Genomic DNA, 18,558 nt, shown 5'->3' on the forward strand with positions numbered 1-18,558 from the left:
TATCGCGATAATACCATGAAATATTGTGATATTATTTTAGGGCCATATCGCCCACCCCTAGTAGGTACATATTTCCATTGCAGGGATTCTTAGCAGTTTTCTGAGGCCTTCTAAGTATTTATATCGATATCGGAATTATATCGTATCGACCGAAATTAAGGAATATATCGTGATATGAATTTTGGCCATATCGTCCAGCACTAGCCTGAGTCAATCTTTTTTTCCCTGCTAAATTAAATTGCACTCTTGGCCTGCCCTAACATAATTTTTTTTCTCCTTTGACAGTATGAAAATCCAAAATAACAAAAAAAATGGCAGTGTAAAACATTCATTAAACAAGTACACTTTGAGAAAGAGAGAGAGAGAGAGAGAGAGAGATTACCTTGGCTCTGTGAATGCTCTTCTGCGAACAGCACAGTGGCACATACTGACAGGAGCAGAAGGAGGGCTCTCCTGGAGGAGAAGGAGAGAAAGAAGCAGTGTTTATTATATAGTGTAAAAAATCATTCCTGTCAATAATAGCTGAACTTTACATAGATTTCAGAAAAAAACAGTAGCAGTGCTGCTCTACCTGAACCCTGTCTAAGAAGCAGTGCGTTTAAATAACTGATCACAATTCCAAACAGTGATTTTCAGCACAGAAACTGTAGCTGTCTGAGGGCCTGAAGATCACCAGCATCCAGTACTCACCATTGTTTATTATGGCGTCACATCAATGTCAAAAGTCGAGGGCGCAAAAATACCAGGTAAAAAAATTAACCAGCGTGTTTTAACATTTTGCTTGTGTAAAGGAACTTCTCATGAGCACAATAAAATAAGGAAATCGTAAAAGAAAGGGGTGGTTTTGACCGTTTGGGAGCGGGGTCGGGGTCACCTCCCTCAGCTAACGCTATTGGCTGATATCTCCAGGGTTTGTGACGGACCGCCTACCTCGACGAGCCGGAGGAGGGCGGAGAAAGAAGGTTGGCAGGAGAGTTAGCTAGCTGGCTCTGCTAACATCCAAACAACCTGCTCTCTGACACTGTTAGCCCGGGTTTTAGGGACCGTCTCTCGCCTGGAGCGATCGCTGGCCGGCTCTGTCAGTCTGAACAAAAAACTCAGTCGAGCAAAAACAAAAGCCGCAGGTATTTCACACAGCGGAGAGGGGAAAAAAGCACCCGAGAGGAAGAAGTGCAACATTTTCTTCAGTGCGCACACGATTTTCTTTTTTTTGCTCGCTAGTTTTTACATTTGTGCTCACGAGAAGTTCATTTCCACACGCAAAATGTTAAAACGCGCTGGTTAATTTTTTCACCTGGTATTTTTGCGCCCCGACCATTGTTTATGTCCCTTGTAGGCACCAGATTCCACACTAAGGTTTATGTCTTTGTTACATTGTGTACACAGTATTTGGTCCGGTTAGTTTTGGTTTCACACTGCAGTTTAGTGAGCGGATTAAGAACTTTACTACATCCTGTCGTCTTCAACAGCTACATGGGCGGAGTCTCTCTATACTTCATATTACCTGGTTTGTAGAATGTTAGTTATGAGTTTGGCAAAACAGTTTCAATCAACATTTTTTTGTTTACAAAATCATCATACTGATCATTCATGTAACCTCACACACAGCACTGGGAGAGGATAGCTTCCACACCTGCAGCGGAGGACAGAAGGACAAGAGATCAGTGCTCTGGATAGGGAAGCAACTAATGATTATTTTGGTAGTCGACAAATCTGATTCGATTAGCCGATTATTCGATTAGTCAACGATTATTTCTGCCATGTCCTCCGTCTCTAAAAATGATAGAAACAGCTGAACATGAGACTTAAAAAGGCTTTTAAATGTCTGGATGTTGTTTATATTTAGTGAGTAAATATGTAATTTAGTGTAATTTGAAGACACAGACTTGTTGAGTTGAGTGTAAACTGTGTGAGCAAACCATTTACTCATCTTCCATTGCGCTTCTGTCCCTAGCACTTTGTGTGATGAGGTACTGCTACAAATTAACGATTGGTCGACAATGAAATTTGTAGTCGATAAATTTAAATAATCTGCATTGTCGATTATATTGAATAATCGTTGCAGCCCTAGCTCTGGACCACTTCTAGGCTTAAAAGCAGCTTTCACACTTCACCAAATGTACCAAATCTGTGAAAACGAAAAAATAAAAGCCCTAAGTGAACCTACTGGTTGATGTTGTTCCCTTTCTATGCTAGTGTTTAATTGGACTAGTAAACTAAACTTTCTTTTACAGGCTCTGAGAGCTGCAGAGAGCAGCAGTCCACCACGTGTGTAACGGCCTCCAGGCCCACATTCCTGCACACATCTTTCAATCTAGTCAGACAGGAGGAACCTGCACTTAACTGAACCTGCACTTCCACCTCCAGAGCACTGTACCTTCTAACACCCAGCCGAGTCCGATTACACAGCACACAGCCTACACAACACACATGGGTCACGGTCAGCAGTTTAGCATGCGTCCCTTAGCTCTGGGTTAAATGATCCAGTGATGCTAGTTAACACCTAGCATTAACATTTCACTTCACCACATGAAAAGGCAAGTGTAAACACCCCCAGAACATACTGTGATCAGATTACGATCAAATTACAAGTCAGACGACTCCAACCGGTGGTCGTCCTGTAAAGATGACTGTAAGAGCACAGCGCAGAATGATCAATGAGGTGAGGAAGATCCTAGAGTGCCAGCTAAAGACTTACGCTTAAAGACAGAAATCTCTGGCACATGCTAATATTTTTGTTGACAAATCTACAAGAAGGAAAATATAAATTAGAATGGAGTTCATGGGAGGACATGACCACTGCTGTCTAAAAAAAAACATTGCTGCACATTTAAAGTTTAAAAAAGAGCACCTGGATGTTCTTTAGCAGTACTGGCTAAATATACTGTGGACAGGTGGGAGGAACACACAACACTATATGTGGGAAAAAAAAGGCACAGCACACAAACATCAAAACCTCAGAGGAGCAGCATGCTGAAGCGGTGCTTCCTCCAGTCCCTCCTTTCTGCAGCTGGACAGTGCAGAGCTTCAAAAACACCAGTCAAAGAATGTGGAGTCCAAGAGCACGAGTATCTTCATCACTCATCCAGAAACACTGTAGAACTGCTACCATCACAGCCCTCAAACTTCCTGCCTGATAACTGCATTATCCAGCCCTGCACAGCCACCGTCATCTTCACTGATTTACCACACACTCCACACACACACTCCACACACTCCACAACCACACAAAATCCACAAAAACTCCACACACACACACACACCAAACAAATTTCCCAAACCACACACACCCCACCAACTCTACAGAACCACACACATCCCACAAACTCCACACAATATCCACACAAACACACACACACCACACCAACTCCACAAACCACACACACATCCCACACAAGCTTCACAAACCGTACAAACTCCACACACACACACCACACAAACTACACACACACTAAATAAACTTCCCAAACCACACACACCACAAAAACACACCACACACAGATACCACACACACACACACTACACAAACTTCGCACACCACACACACACACCACAAAAACTCCACACACACATTCCAGACACACTACACAAACTTCGCAAACCACACACACCACACCAACTCCAAACCCACACACACACCACACAAACTCCACACACACCACACAAACTCTGCACAAACCACACACCATACAAACTCCACAAACCGTACAAACTCCACAAACCATACAAACTCCACACAAACCGTACAAACTAAGCACACACCACACCAACTCCAAACCATAAACACACACAAACACACACACACTACACAAACATCCCACACAAACTCTGCACAAACCACACACCATACAAATTCCACAAACCGTATAAACTCCACACAGAGCACAAACTCCACATACAGCACACACAAACCACACACACATCTGTACAGCATGGTTATTTGAGCTACTGTGGTCTTTCGATCAGCTCATCTACAAATATGCTGCTAAATGGATGTTTTCCTTTATTACAGACTAGTGTGTAAACAAAACTGTTCTAGAAATACTCAAACCACTTCTGACACCAACAAACATGCCATGCTTAAAATAACTGAGATCACATTGTCTGCTACTTCTGATGGTGGATGTGAACATTACATGAAGCTGCTGGACTGTGTCTACATACGTAAAACTTCACTACACAGATGCCACATGATTGGCTGATCAAATAACTGTGTACATATCCAGTTCAGTACAGCCCACACTGTAATCCCTCCAGTAAACAGAGGCGGTGTACAGAGGTCAGGAGAAATCGGCTGATTTACTGCAGTATTTTGTAGATTGTGTGAATCAGGAGAAAGAGAATAAGCTGAGACTAATTCCCCGACTCCTCTGACAGGCTGTAGACAGGACAGCTCATTCAGCAGTGCTGTGAATTGCCAGCCCAGTCAATCAGTTGTGTTTGATTTCCCACAGTTCCCTTGGGGTGTGTTTGGGGGTGTGTGTTTTGCGGGGGTGAAGGGGGGGGGGGTGATAAACAGGTCGTGTCACGATGCTGGTGCCGAGATGCTGGTGCGACATTCCTTTAACAGAGCTGCGGGACACTAAACACCCCTAAACACTCTTAAAGAAAAAAAAAAAAAAAGCAAAATAGCTGCCTATATGATATATATATATCAGTGGTGATTGCTCTAAGACTGCACGGGAAGCTCAGCTTCCCCTAAAATGTAAAAAAAAAAAATTGATTAAATATATACTGTTGTGTGTACATGTCACTGATTAAATATGCGCTACACCTCGCTGAACTTAGTTCAGAATCAGCTTCTCATCACTGGTAACGCCGTGGCTTTCCTCTCACTCATTCCTGCAGCTTCACAGCGCTGCTTTAAACAGTGCACAGACTTCAATAGCGGAGCAAAGCGAGCGGCGAAACGAGACGAGTCATTGGATAAATGCTGGGCTTTGTCCCGCCCATCGGACGCTCAGCGTCTCTGGGGGTCTATGGGGCAGTGGGCTGGCCTCGTCCGGCCCGGACGCTCAGCTTCGGCATGATGATTGGATGATCTGTCTGAGGCGGAGTCCCTTTTTGATTGACAGCGAAATGAGCGAATCAGCGATCTTTTAGTGTAAAAATCCATTTGATAGTCTTCCTTACGAAGAAAAACTTAGAGTTAAACAGCAGGGCAGATCAACTGCTCAGATTAATTTGGTGTAAAATGTGGGGAAAAGTAACAGGTATTTTCAGCTGTCCTGGTATGATAGTGAGCTGGCTGACTGGAAGTGCTGTAACAAATAAAATGTACCAAATAAAATGGCCATTCTTCTTGATGAAACTATCTAAGGACATAAATGAACAGGGGCCAGTAGTAAGTAGTGTTATCATTAAAGAATTTAAATAATTTAAATTAATAAAGAGATTATTCAAGGAAATTAAAACTGTCCAAAAAGGAAATAAATTTACCTGCATTTTTTCCTTTACCAACTTTAAAGATTTTGCGTAATGTTTTTTTTTTTACTGATCATTTTATGTTTATTCATGTCATAACGTCGTTTTTTATGTAATTGTTCAATGTAAAGAATGGCTACCTTTTTGTTGTGTAGTGAAAACTTGAAAATTATGCCTTTTGTTTACAAAAAAAAAATCTCAGGGAGAGTAGAATTTACGTATAAATAAAACTACATATGTTAAGATGTAGGCTGAAATTGAGCTTCCCCTCCTTGAAAGACCAGCATCGGCCACTGATATATATATATATAAAATGTTACTAACTTTTATAGATTATTTAGTTTCTACTGCATGTGCAAAACGGATATATTTATACTAGTTTATATAGTGTTATTTCAGGGCTGGGCGATATTGAAAAAAAATCTTATCACAATATAGCTTTCCATATCAGCCGATATAGATATATATCACAATATAAATCAAATCACTTTCTGCTACACTTAAAGGTTTCTTTTTACTCATAAGTTACAGAACAAGGGAGTTATGGCCAAAATCACTAACAGGCTCAGAGCCTTGTGGACAGACACTAGGATGTTCACATCTTGCCACATCTTGTTTTTTTACTTAGCTTAGCTTTACTTTAGTTACCCCACCACCACCTGAGACCTGCTGACTTAGAAGAAAAAAAAACATGGAGAAACCCCTGTTCCTTACTAGTGTCGCATAATGCGCCATATAATCCAGTGTGCCTTATGTATAAAAATAGATCATTTTTTAGTGCGAAAAATACAAAACATCAATCTCTCATCACTTCAAATTGAAGATCAAATATTAATATATGTTTCAAAAGAAAGAGGTTTTCATATTTTTTTGGAGAACTATATATGGCCTGACACTGTATGGTCCTAAAGAGAACACCATCCATTAACAACTAACCCTAACAAACTGCTCTGCTGTGTCTTTTTGAAACCGAGGCTTTGGTTGATGTGGTAGACCATTCATCGCCTCGGTGGAAGTCGTTGGATGGTTGACCACATCATTACAGTCTGTCTGCAGTCAGGGTGTTGAGCCATGTGGTCAGACTTTTAGAATGGTTTACTAATCTCTATAAACTGAGGGATGTGTTGCCAGACCAGGGCGAAGAGTCCAGACGAGAGGGCTGAAAATTACTTTTACTTGTAAAAATTTAACATCAACACAGGGAAAAACAGCGAGGGGACTGGAGTCCAATTAGCATAGAATTAGCACAGCATTAGCACAGTATTAGCAGAGCTGAAATGTAGAGGACATCAGACATCAACATACTCTGGAGGCCTCAATTTAATAAACTAGCCTTTAGCTAACCGTGCGTAGGGCCACAGAACCGCTCAGAGGGAGGGGTTAAAGACTGAGGGATCTGCTGGTTGGCTAGCCGGGCCACCGCAAAAGCGATGTTGGATAAACCATGTTTCCAGCACACTAACACAACGCAATGCAACGCTGGATGTGTCCAGTCACCAACATTACTAATGCAAAAGTAATTTAGCGTCCTGATTAGGCAACAAAACAGAAATTGTAATTGGCCTAAAGTTGCTTTAAGGTTTATATTATATTTATGATCTGAATTTGATGGGAAAAATATATATTTTGACCCTACCACCAGCACTGGATCAATTTACACACTGCAATCCTATGACTTGCAAGAGGATTCGTCTGACTGGTTTTCTATAGGACAAGCTGCTAGCTCAGTTTTTATGTGTTAATGAGATACTTGTCAGCACAGTAGAGCCAGGAAAGTGAACTCTGTCCTGTTTCTGTCTAGAAACTACTAATGACCCACACCTGAAGCATATTTTTGTAGCATAAATACCTGGGGTAAAAGGAACTAAAGGAAAAGGCGTACAGGAAACAAGAAGGGATACACTACCAATTATTTCAGTGAAAAACCTGCTACAGCACAATATTCATCTACAGGTTAACAAGCACAGCGACCGCAGCATCAATTACAGCCAACAAACCACACAGAACTGCTAATCTACAAAAAACAGCTCCGCCACTCCGCTGTAATTTCCCTCCTCGACATGAATAACCTGCAGAGCAAACAGGGAAATCCCAGGGAGACACGGGCGGATGCTGAAAGCACAGCAGATCTCACACACTGGAAGATGAATGGTGCGAGTAGCTGCTGACGTGCTTCCGTGCCTGTAAGAGAAGCGTATGTGAGGGAAGTTAGCTCTGAGTCTAAAGAGATTTGTTTTCAGCACACAGCCCCCATTTACTTTAATGCCCTCCCTAAAAGCAGCAAACAGTGATGTTTACAGTCTGCATCTGGAGGCCTTTCATAAACTTTGACCTGAAGGCATTCAGGGCTGCCCTTTACTGGAAGCTGAAGAATAGGGGTGTGCCATATCGTATCGCATATCTTGTATCGTAGATGATATCGCCAACCATTTTGAATATCGTGAAGGATATTATACCCTGAAATATGGTGCCATATCACCCTCCTCTAATTAGCACATCAAAGTACTATTTGTTGCCGTTTTTAGCAAAAAAAATTCACACTGTTCTCATTTCCCATTATATATCTACTAGAGACTAGAGATTATATCTGTCCAGTACCTGTCATTTATTTGACTTTAATCCTGGATTTATGGAGATATTCTGAGTGCATTATTATTAAAAATATATATATTATTTTAAATATGTCTTAATTAGCCATACCATATTGCATGTAATAATAAAAACATCGAAAAAAAAATTCTAATTCAGTAAAAAAAAAAAAAAAAGTGTTTGGTCACATCGCCAAAAGTATCGTTATCATAAAAAATACCATGAAATATTGTGATATTATTTTAGAGCCATATCGCCCACAACTACCGAAGAAGCAACTTTTAGACTCTTTGGCCCGATTTTCTGAGACTCTTTGGCCCATTTTTCTGCGCTAGAAATGAGCACCCTCTCCGCTTTTAGACTCTTTGGCCTGTTTTTCTGCGCTAGAAATGCGCACTCTCTCCGCTTTTTGACTCTTTGGCCCTGTTTCTGACACCTAGCGTTCAAACTTTGAATCTCACATTATAAAAACCTGCTTAACAGCGGGCCAACTTTCATTCTATTTCTAAAATACCTTGCGGGCCGCTCCAAAAAAGAAAACTGGCCGCAAATGGCTGCGGGCCGTAGTTTGGACACCCCTGCTTCGAGACATTTAAAATCTTTGGATCTCACCGATGAGTCTCGGGCACGCTTGATCTTGTTGCTGGTAAACAGGTTTTCCATTCTTGGATAGTGATTGATTGGTATTGAACACAGCATAGCAGGAACACCCTACCACTCTAATGTTTTAGAAGAGCCCTGACCCTGCTGCCTATAGGGATACGCTGAATGCTGAGGGGGGAAAAAAAAAAAAAAAAAAAAACAGTAACATTTTAAAACAGAAAACTAACTTATCGCAAAATATGAATCACTTAATTGGTACCTACTATTAACTTACTGCCAAATATTTTCTGTTGCTGTGCATCCCTAGCTGTTTAGCAGTCACAACAGCCTGGTGGCCAATCTTCATTAATTGCACATTAATGCACCAGTAAGAGCAGTAAGAGTGTGAAGGTTCAATTAGCAGGGTAAGAGCACAGTTTTACTGCTCAAAATATTGCAGTGCACACTATAACATTATGGGTGACATACCAGAGTTCAAAAGAGGACAAATTGTTGGTGCACGTCTTGCTGGTGCATCTGTGACCAAGACAGCCAGTCTTTGGGATGTATCAAGAGCCACGGTATCCAGGGTAATGTCAGGATACCACCAAGAAGGACCAACCACATCCAACAGGATTAACTGTGGACGCTGTAAGAGGAAGCTGTCTGAAAGGGATGTTTGGGTGCTAACCCGGATTGTATCCGAAAAAACATAAAACCACGGCTGCTCAAATCACGGCAGAATTCAATGTGCACCTCAACTCTCCTGTTTCCACCAGAACTGTCCGTCAGGACAATAAATTGTTGTGGTCTAAATCCAGGTGTTTCAGTTTCATTGTCCAACCCCTAATAGGGTAAACCTGAGGTATATTGGTGGTTAAATTCTGTGAAACACCAATAAATCCATAATTCCTGGTATTTACTTATTTAGTAGAGTATTTTATCCTCTTCAGTAACACAGATGCTGTGAAATATCGTAGAGAATTGTCTTGTGATATATCAAGCATCATAGAATTGTGATATCATCAGGCAAGACATTATAATGATACTGTATCAGGAGATTCCCTGTGATTCCCACCCCTAAAGTAGAAGACAAAAAGCACCTTAATATATACACCAACCTGTGCCAAGCGTCAGTGAACCAAATAATCAATGTTTTTTACTTTACCTGATCAAAATGAGTCCCAAAATCGGTGAAGCATCGCACCCCTAATAAAAGCTACTATCCATTATAATCACTTAATCACAGCCTGTGAGAAACTGCAGTGTACTCTCCCTGACCTGATCTAACTTTCCCCACAACATCCACCAATAACCCGCTCTGCTCTGTCGCTCCTGAACTTTTCATACTTCGCGGTTGAAGACCAGATTTAAACAAAAAAGCTGCACCAGTCCAGTGGATTCTCACCCTGTATCAGGTGTCTGCGGCTTATTTCAGAACAGAATAAACTTGTGTGTTTAGAAAGCCAAAAGGTGGTGCGTCCATGCAGGTCACTTGGGCTAAACTCAACTCGCTCAGGTTTATGATGGGCCATAAGAGCCATGGTGTATGCACAGACACAGCAAACCTGACCTGGAGGGACTATCTGATCCTTAACTGGCCATGTGTGAAGGTGATGATTCAACTCCATTAACTTGTTTTTTAACTGTTAAAATGGATTGTTATAGTAGGAACCTGGATTTTTGCTTAAATATTGTTAGAGATGCATCAAAATGAGCATTTGTGGATGGAAATGAATCCAGACAATATTAAACATTTAGCTGAGGGGTATATTTTGTTATAAATAGATTTGTTACACATATTGTCATTATTTTTGTCATTTGTTTTAACCATTGCATACACTAAATAGCCTAACTGCATTATTGTCTAACTTTTTGAAAGAATTTTGAAAGAGTGTATCATGTACTCGCTTTTATTTAGTGTAATTACTTTCTATCAGACAGATTTATTCTATTAGGAATGGGGGTGTGCCATATCATATCGTACGCAATAATATCGCCAATTTTTTTCTAATATCGTGAACGATATTATACCCTGAAATATGGTGCCATATAACCCACCACTAATTATTACATCAGGGTACTACATTTTTGCTGTTTTTTAGCAAGAAAAAGAAAATTTTACACTGTTCTCATTTCCCATTTTATATCTACTAGAGACAGATTATATCTGTCCAGTATCATTTATTTTTTATTTAATCCTGGATATATGGAGATATGTAGAACGCATTATTAGTACCATGACATTCTGGATCATTGACTTCTGTTACAAATCTGATACATTTCTTGTATTTTTTAATATCACAGTTAGGGATGTGCCATTTCATATCGTATGCAATAAGAACATTTAATATTCATTTTGTTGCAGTAGTGTATTTTTGAAATCATTTTTTAAATTCAGTATTTCGTCATATTGTCAAGAGTATCGTTATCGCAATAATACCATGAAATATCGTGATATTATTTTAGGGCCATATCGCCCACCCCTAATTAGGAATTAAACTACAATAGGTGTAAATCTGTATAAAAAAAAACTACTTTATATAACAGTAGTGAGAAGAAGCTGATAAGCCTGTAAAGGTTGTGGTGTGAATACAAACTACACTATCGGTAATCAATGATCTCTCAATAAACTCTTTTTTGGATATCTACCTTCCAATTTCAATTATTTATAGATAGATAGATCGATAGATCGATCGATAGATACTTTATTGATCCCTAAGGGAATTTTGTTAGAAATAAACGCATATAAACGCATCTGTTAATTTGCTGGAACATATTCCACTTTTAATCATCATCATGTAATACACAAAACTGTTAACAATAAAGCTGTTCTTTGAGTTATGCTGCAAAAGTCCCACTTTTTCCCCTCTAAACGTTTTTTTTTTTATTGGATTTATATTTATGTTATGTTTAGAATGTCTCTGTCAAGAGATATGAATATGAAGAATCTTTAGATTGGTCATGAGCGTCTCATTAATCTATTTAACCCAGGGGCCACCAACCTTACCCATAAACACTGAGGTACCTGCAGGTTTTCATTTTTCCTTGTGTAGGTAAGCCCAGCTAATTGAATAAGTAGAAATCAGTCAGGTGTGTTTCTGCTTAAACGGAATGAAAACCTGCACCCACTAAGATAAGATTGGTTATCTGTGCTTTAAACCGTTCTTCACACTCATCTACAAAATTAGCTGTTTAGTTGTTTATGGACACAAAAATGGTTTTTCTACGGCAGGGGTCACTAATAGGCGGACCGCTAAACTACTGAGAAAGGATTTAATTCTGACCGTCTTCATTTAAAGCGGCGGAGCATTTATTGTCTTTATGGTTAACGTGCTTTACAGAGCAGTAAACTTACAGACCAAATCATGTGTGCTGTAAGCTCACCAAACGCTCTCATCAGCCAATCAGATCTGTGCAGATGCGAGCGCGCGGAGCAACACAGGCGAAGCAGGCGGTGAGGAGTGGAAGAATAAAGCGAGAAAGGCTAATACAGATGGTGTGCACCAGAAAAAAACATTAAAATACTACCTTTATAAAACATATTAACAGTAACGCAACCTAAAGGAATTGAAGAGAAACAACCAAGACAACAGTGCAAAATATTCCACTTTACTCCACCTGATCAGAACTCCTCAGCAAAAAAAAAAAAAATTCCCTCACTCGCAGGCGCGCTCTCTTTGCCCTCAAAACAACCCTACCTCAACACTAAGGCAACCCCCAGGGGACAAAAAGCATTGGCAACTTCCCCCATCAATTTTACCCACAACATAATAAAGTATGCTACGGTAATAATATTAAATAAAATAAAACTACTGTTTTAAAAAAAAAAAAAGCTGATATTTATATATATTTTGGCCAAGTTCAGCAAACATTTCTCCATATATTGTACGATTTATCATTCATGTAATTATTATTATGACAGGCAGGCCTAAATCTAATATAAATAAAATCAAATTGAATAAATACAGCATTTTGGAACAAAGTGAACATACAGATTCACATGATTAGACTCGATATGTTAAATTATTGAGGGTGTTTCCAGGACTATTTAAAGCATTAAATCTTGTTTAAATGTACTAGTATGTGTAATTTGTTTTGTCTTTCAGTTGTTGATAAAACACTGACAGAACTACTACAGGCTTCTACAGTAAACAGAATAAAACACTGAATTATAACACAAGTTAACACTGGCGACGGTCCGGACCTTAGCCTGATGAAATTTTCTCTAACTGGACCAAACTGAATTCTAATTAAATACCCCTGTTCTATGGCATCACTCAAAGACCCCATTGCAGCAGTTTCAGAGAACGGAGAATGCATTTAGCTAACAGAGCATGGGGGGGGGGATTGCTTTGCCATATGCACACACTTGCAGCTTGCTTGCTCCACACACCACCATGAGGAATGTTCTTCAGATCTGCTCTGCACTCAGCATCATCACCTACTCCACTCCCGCTGCTGCATTTCAATGCACTGAAACCCCCTTTCTGCTGCCACCATGACGGAGCATTTTAACCTGGATCAGAACAGCTGCTGAACCGAGCTGCAGGCCAGCCAGCGCAGGTTCTGCTGCTTCACCATCTGCTCCAAATCTGCCCTCAGCCCAGCGCAGAGCAGCACGGGCCTGTTATCTGACCCCAGCGAGAGATGCTTACAAATCAGAGATTACACACCACATCCAAACTACTGCCACTTCAAACACCTGGGCAGATTAAGCTGGACTTCCACTGCAGGCTAAACCCCCTGCCAGATCTTCTGCTACTGTGTCAGTTTTCCTGAACATTTTATGACTGTACTGGTGCACTGTCTGTTTCGGGGCAAAGAAAAGAGAAATCCTGTACTGTATGGTCCATAAAAAAAAAACAGAAACCCTGCCCTGTACAGATCATTTAAAGAGGAAATTGGTCCACTTAAAAAGGACTTACTCTATCAAACAGTACAATACATTTAACAAATAAAAACAATTTTAAACCTCCTGTCTGGAAAAAGTATAAAAAAACACTACAACATGTTTTATTTTGCCCACATGAAGAACAACATAAAATTCTATCTGGTCCTAATAGAGATGTGCAGCATATTATGTATTAATCCCAATGGAGATTGACTATATATTTTACATTGCGCAAATACATACAATATTCTACCCCACTCAAATTAAGACGGCCCAAACACAAGTCAAACAATACACTTTGCCCAAATAAAAAGATACAATAAACTGTATATGGGGAACAAACTACTAAATGCATGCAATATATTCTATCTGGTCCAAAAAGAAAGGAACAGTATATTTTCCTCTGCCAAAATCTATTACTCAATATTTTAAATCTGGCCCAAATAATAAAATTTACTACATAATGATTATATTCCAGATAATCAAAATAAAGATGAACAATACATTCTATTTGGCTCAAAAAAGAAGGCCAGTGCGTTAAATCACACATGAACCAATACACCTAAAATGCCCAAAATACCTCATAATATTGATAAACCTCACTGACCTTCCTGTAAAAAGCTGGTCAGACTGTGATCTTATGCAACACTTCTCTGTACCATAGATTTAACACTGAAAGATCATTCAAATAAAGTAACAGGATGTCAGTCAGTCAGTCAATAATTAAGTAAGTAAGTCAGTCTCTTTGTCAGTCACTCTGAGAGTCAGTCAGTTAGTGAGTCTGTGAGCACATAAGTCAGTCAGTATGCAAGTAAGTCAATCAGTCAATCAGTAACTCAGTCAGTGAGTAAGTCTGTCAGTAAGCAGGTGAGCAAGCAAGTAGTTAAGTCAGTAAGCAAATGTGTCAGTCAGTAAGCTAGTGAATCAGTGTGAGCCAGTCAGCGAGTAAGCAAGTCAATCAGTCAGTCAGTCAGTAGGTAGGTGAGAAAATCAGTAAGTGAGACAGTCAGAGTCAGTTATTGAGTCAGTCAGAGTCAGGAACTGAGACAGTCAACCAGTCAGTAAGTGAGTCAGTGAGTAAGTAATTAAAACAGTCAGTCAGTAAGTGAATCAGTCAGTAAGAGTCAGTCAGTGAGTCAGTCAGAAAGTGAGACAGTCAATAAGTAAGTCAGTCAGTAAGTAACTGGGAGTCAGTAAGCGAGATAGTCAGTCAGTAAGTCAGTTAGCAATTGAGACATTCAGTCAGTGAAACAGTGAGTAAGTGAAAGTCAGTGAGTGAAATAGTCAGTCAGTAAAAAAGTCAGTAAGCGAGACAGTCAGTGAGTAAGTAAATAAGACAGTCAGTCAGTCAGTAAGTGAGTCAGTCAGAAAGTGAGACAGTCAATCAGTAAGTCAGTCAGCAAGTAATTGGAACAGTCAGTAAGCGAGATAGTCAGTAAGTCAGTTAGCAATTGAGACATTCAGTGAGATAGTCAGTAAGTGAAAGTCAGTGAGTGAAATAGTCAGTCAGTAAAAGTCAGTAAAACAGTCAGTCAGTCAGAAAGTGAAACAGTCAGTCAGTAAGTGAAACAGTCAGTAAGCGAGACAGTCAGTCAGTGAGTCAGTCGGTGAGTCAGTAAGTGAGTGAATAAGCTGAGTAAGCTGTGTGAGACGGTGACCCGCGGTGGGGAGTCTGAACCTGGTGAGGCAGGCAGGTATGTAAACGCTGAGTGTGGAGGTTCTCCAGGACTGAGGGAGATCTGGTGAGGGGTTTGAGAGGACTGTGAGGAGCGCGGGGAAGGGTTTAGAGGACTGGTGAGGGGTTTAGAGAACTGGTGAAGGGTTTAGAGGACTGGTGAAGGGTTTAGAGGACTGGTGAAGGGTTTAGAGGACTGGTGAGAGGTTTAGAGGACTGGTGAGGGGTTTAGAGGACTGGTGAGGGGTTTAGAGGACTGTGAGGAGCTCGGTTTATCAGGTAATAAACAGGGTTTACTCACGGTTTGGCCGTGGGAGCAGTGTGTCCCCTCCTGGTCCGTTGGGCTCCTAAATGCATTTGTATGCATTTGGTCCGGGCAGCCAGAGGTCTGAGTGAACACTGAGAGAAAGCGCAGCGGCTCCACAGACCGGCTCACCGCTCCATTTCACACGGTCTTCATTCCCACTCTCACTCACACCCTCCTCATGCTGGACCCGCGCAGGAAAACCTCCTGTAAACGCTTCAGAGAGACGGTAAACTCGAGCTGACGGTTCCCTCACAGCGCTGAGGAGGACAGGAGAGAAATAAGAGGAGAACCGGGGCGGGAGCGCAGCCCGGCTGTCTGTCCGCGCTGAGAGCCGGGTGAGGCGGTGCTGAGCGGGGCTGTGCTGCTGCTGGTTGTACCGCTGGCTCCGTGTTGAGTGAGAGCAGCAGCGCGGAGCTGCAGCTTCAGACCCAGCCTGTGTCTGGACTCGCTCTGCTGCCAAGCCGCCGGTGTCGAGTTTCACCAATTACTGACTGTTATGGCTTTTTTCTCCCACGCGAGTATTCAAACAAGCCCCGCCCCCCAGCGCTCGGATTGGCTCCTGATCTGGGATTGGCCCAAAGTTCATAGCAGCGAGCAGACCGACAAGAGCCGGGTAACATAATAACTTAATTTACTACCTTCATTTTTATACTATCTGTTTTTAATACCCATATATATATATAAATTATATATATATATAAATATTATATTTTAATATAATAATAGTAGTTTCTACACTAAAAAAGTAAATCATATTTGCTATAATATTTTTGACCTCAGCATTAGTTAACAAGGCACATAAGAGCTTTAGGAAAGGGGTAATAATGTATGAAGAACCTAAAATGACATCCTGTATTAATAAATATAAGATCTAATTATAAAAAAGATCCTAATGTGGCCACAATTTAGGGCATGGGATCAATATCCTAAACTGTGGCCACAATTTAATGCCTGGAAACAAGACCCTACAATTTGGCCACAATTTAAGGCATGGGAATAAGATCCTAAGATTTGGCCACAATTTAATACGTGGGAACAAGATCCTAATGTGTGGCCACAATTTAGGGCATGGGATCAAGATCCTAATGTGTGGCCACAATTTATGGTATGGGAACGAGATCCTAATGCGTGGCCACAATTTAATGCATGGAAACAAGACCCTACAGTTTGGCCATAATTTAAGGCATGGGAATAAGATCCTAAGATTTGGCCACAATTTAATACGTGGGAACAACATCCTAATGCGTGGCCACAATTTAAGGCATGAAAACAAGATTCACAATTTAAAGTGTGGAAACGAGATCCTTTCATGTTGCCACAATTCGAACTGTGGAAGCAGTGTTTATTAGGGCTCTTTACATCTAGAAGTATTGGTCTACATCTTTAAACTCTTAGGCTTGAGTCCTTTTCCAGTCTAGGTCATGTGAAATAGTACATAAAACATAATACAAAAAAAGTAATAATAAAGCCTAGTAATAGAGTTTTTTTTTATCAAAAAAGTGCATTTTCTGTTCAAATCAGATCTACTAAAAAACTCTAGATGAAGTTTCCTTCTTTTCCATTTAAAGGTTCTTTACTACTTTGAGGCACAAACTTGACAGAAACTCAGACAGTGATTATAAATGTAAGGTACCGTTAGCGTCCTCACACAGACAGCTGCTTTAATGTTTATTTAATATAGTTAGCGACTCTTTGGCTCACAACTCTCACACATAATATAGAAAAGTCTACCGTGGATGTACCGTCAAGCTGTCTCAGAGCCAGAAGCCTGTGTTTATATACCTTTATTTCCTGTCAGCATGCATTCCCACAAAACCATTTCACAGCCTTAGCCACTGCATCCTAATTCAGGTCCACTCTCAAAGTTGGAGTCTGGAAGCCTGTCAATGAACCCTCTCAATGACCCACTAATGACCTGGACTTAGCCTATTCCTAAAATAGCTCAACAGTTTACAGTCCCCCTCTCTCCTTTTATCTCTCTTTTATCACACTCTTGCTTCCCGTGATCAGCAGCTTGCTCCCTGTAAGCAATATTAATTGAACAAACATTTCAATGGTGTTTGCCCATGGGCTTGACTACCGCCTCGACCGTTGAGTTGTGACGCCTCCCATTAAGCCATGTTTGAGTTGTAATTCAGTTGTGTTTGTCATCTCAGACCTCACAGACTCCCATTAAGCACAGGGTGAATGGTCTCTAACAGACCCCGCACTGTAAGAAAATAGGTTATAGCAAAGGTAAATGTTTGAAAAATGTACCAATAATATAGAGAGATGGTCCATATGCTTAATAGCATACATTCATTTATTAGGGTCATTGACCCAAAGCTGTTTGTTTTATAGTGTCATTATTAATTAGCATCTTTAGCAAGTCCATGTTCTGCTTTTTATCTGACAAAACACGTATTTTGAGATGCCATAGGGGACACAGGGGTGTCCAAAAATTTTTTGTTGGGGGCCAGTAGGAGAAATATATTTGAAGTCACGGGCCACACTCTGTAATAAAACAAATAATGAAATATACCACTTTAAATAATACATTTTCCTGATTACTTTCATTTACACACCATTTTACTTGACTTACTATCTTTATCAATCTTTTACAGTGTTGTGTAAACTAAGATTTTTCAAATTGATGTTTAATTTCATGATGTCTCTTAATATTAAATTTCTTAATTACGGCAACTTTTAGACTCTTTGGCCCTTTTTCTGCGCTACAACTGAGCACCCTCTCCTGTTTTTAGACTCTTTGGCTCGTTTTTCTGCGCTACAACTGAGCACTCTCTCCTGTTTTTTGACTCTTTGGCTCGTTTTTCTGCGCTACAACTGAGCACTCTCTCCGCTTTTAGACTCTTTGGCTCGTTTTTCTGCGCTACAACTGAGCACTCTCTCCTGTTTTTTGACTCTTTGGCTCGTTTTTCTGCGCTATAATTGCGCACTCTCTCTCCGCTTTTAGACTCTTTGGCTCATTTTTCTGCGCTACAACTGAGCACTCTCTCCGCTTTTAGACTCTTTGGCTCGTTTTTCTGCGCTACAACTGAGCACTCTCTCAGCTTTTAGACTCTTTGGCTCGTTTTTCTGTGCTACAAC

At 40.5% G+C, this 18,558-nt stretch overlaps 1 protein-coding gene across 1 annotated transcript in view; it reads right to left on the reverse strand.

Moving 5' to 3' along the window:
- The window catches only part of LOC103023419 (collagen alpha-1(XXIV) chain), a 193,438-nt gene extending 177,476 nt beyond the window's left edge, over positions 1-15,962 (reverse strand). Inside the window, exons 1-2 of the mRNA XM_022677290.2 lie at positions 15,466-15,962; positions 383-453 (exon numbers count right to left, since the gene is read on the reverse strand). Of these exons, the coding sequence (XP_022533011.2) occupies positions 383-453; positions 15,466-15,521 (127 nt within the window). The 5' untranslated portion in view covers positions 15,522-15,962. The remainder of the gene's footprint in view (positions 1-382; positions 454-15,465) is intronic.
- Positions 15,963-18,558: the final 2,596 nt, after the last annotated feature.

This window comes from Astyanax mexicanus, chromosome 13 (genome assembly GCF_023375975.1).
Source record: "Astyanax mexicanus isolate ESR-SI-001 chromosome 13, AstMex3_surface, whole genome shotgun sequence".
NCBI lineage: Eukaryota > Metazoa > Chordata > Actinopteri > Characiformes > Acestrorhamphidae > Astyanax > Astyanax mexicanus.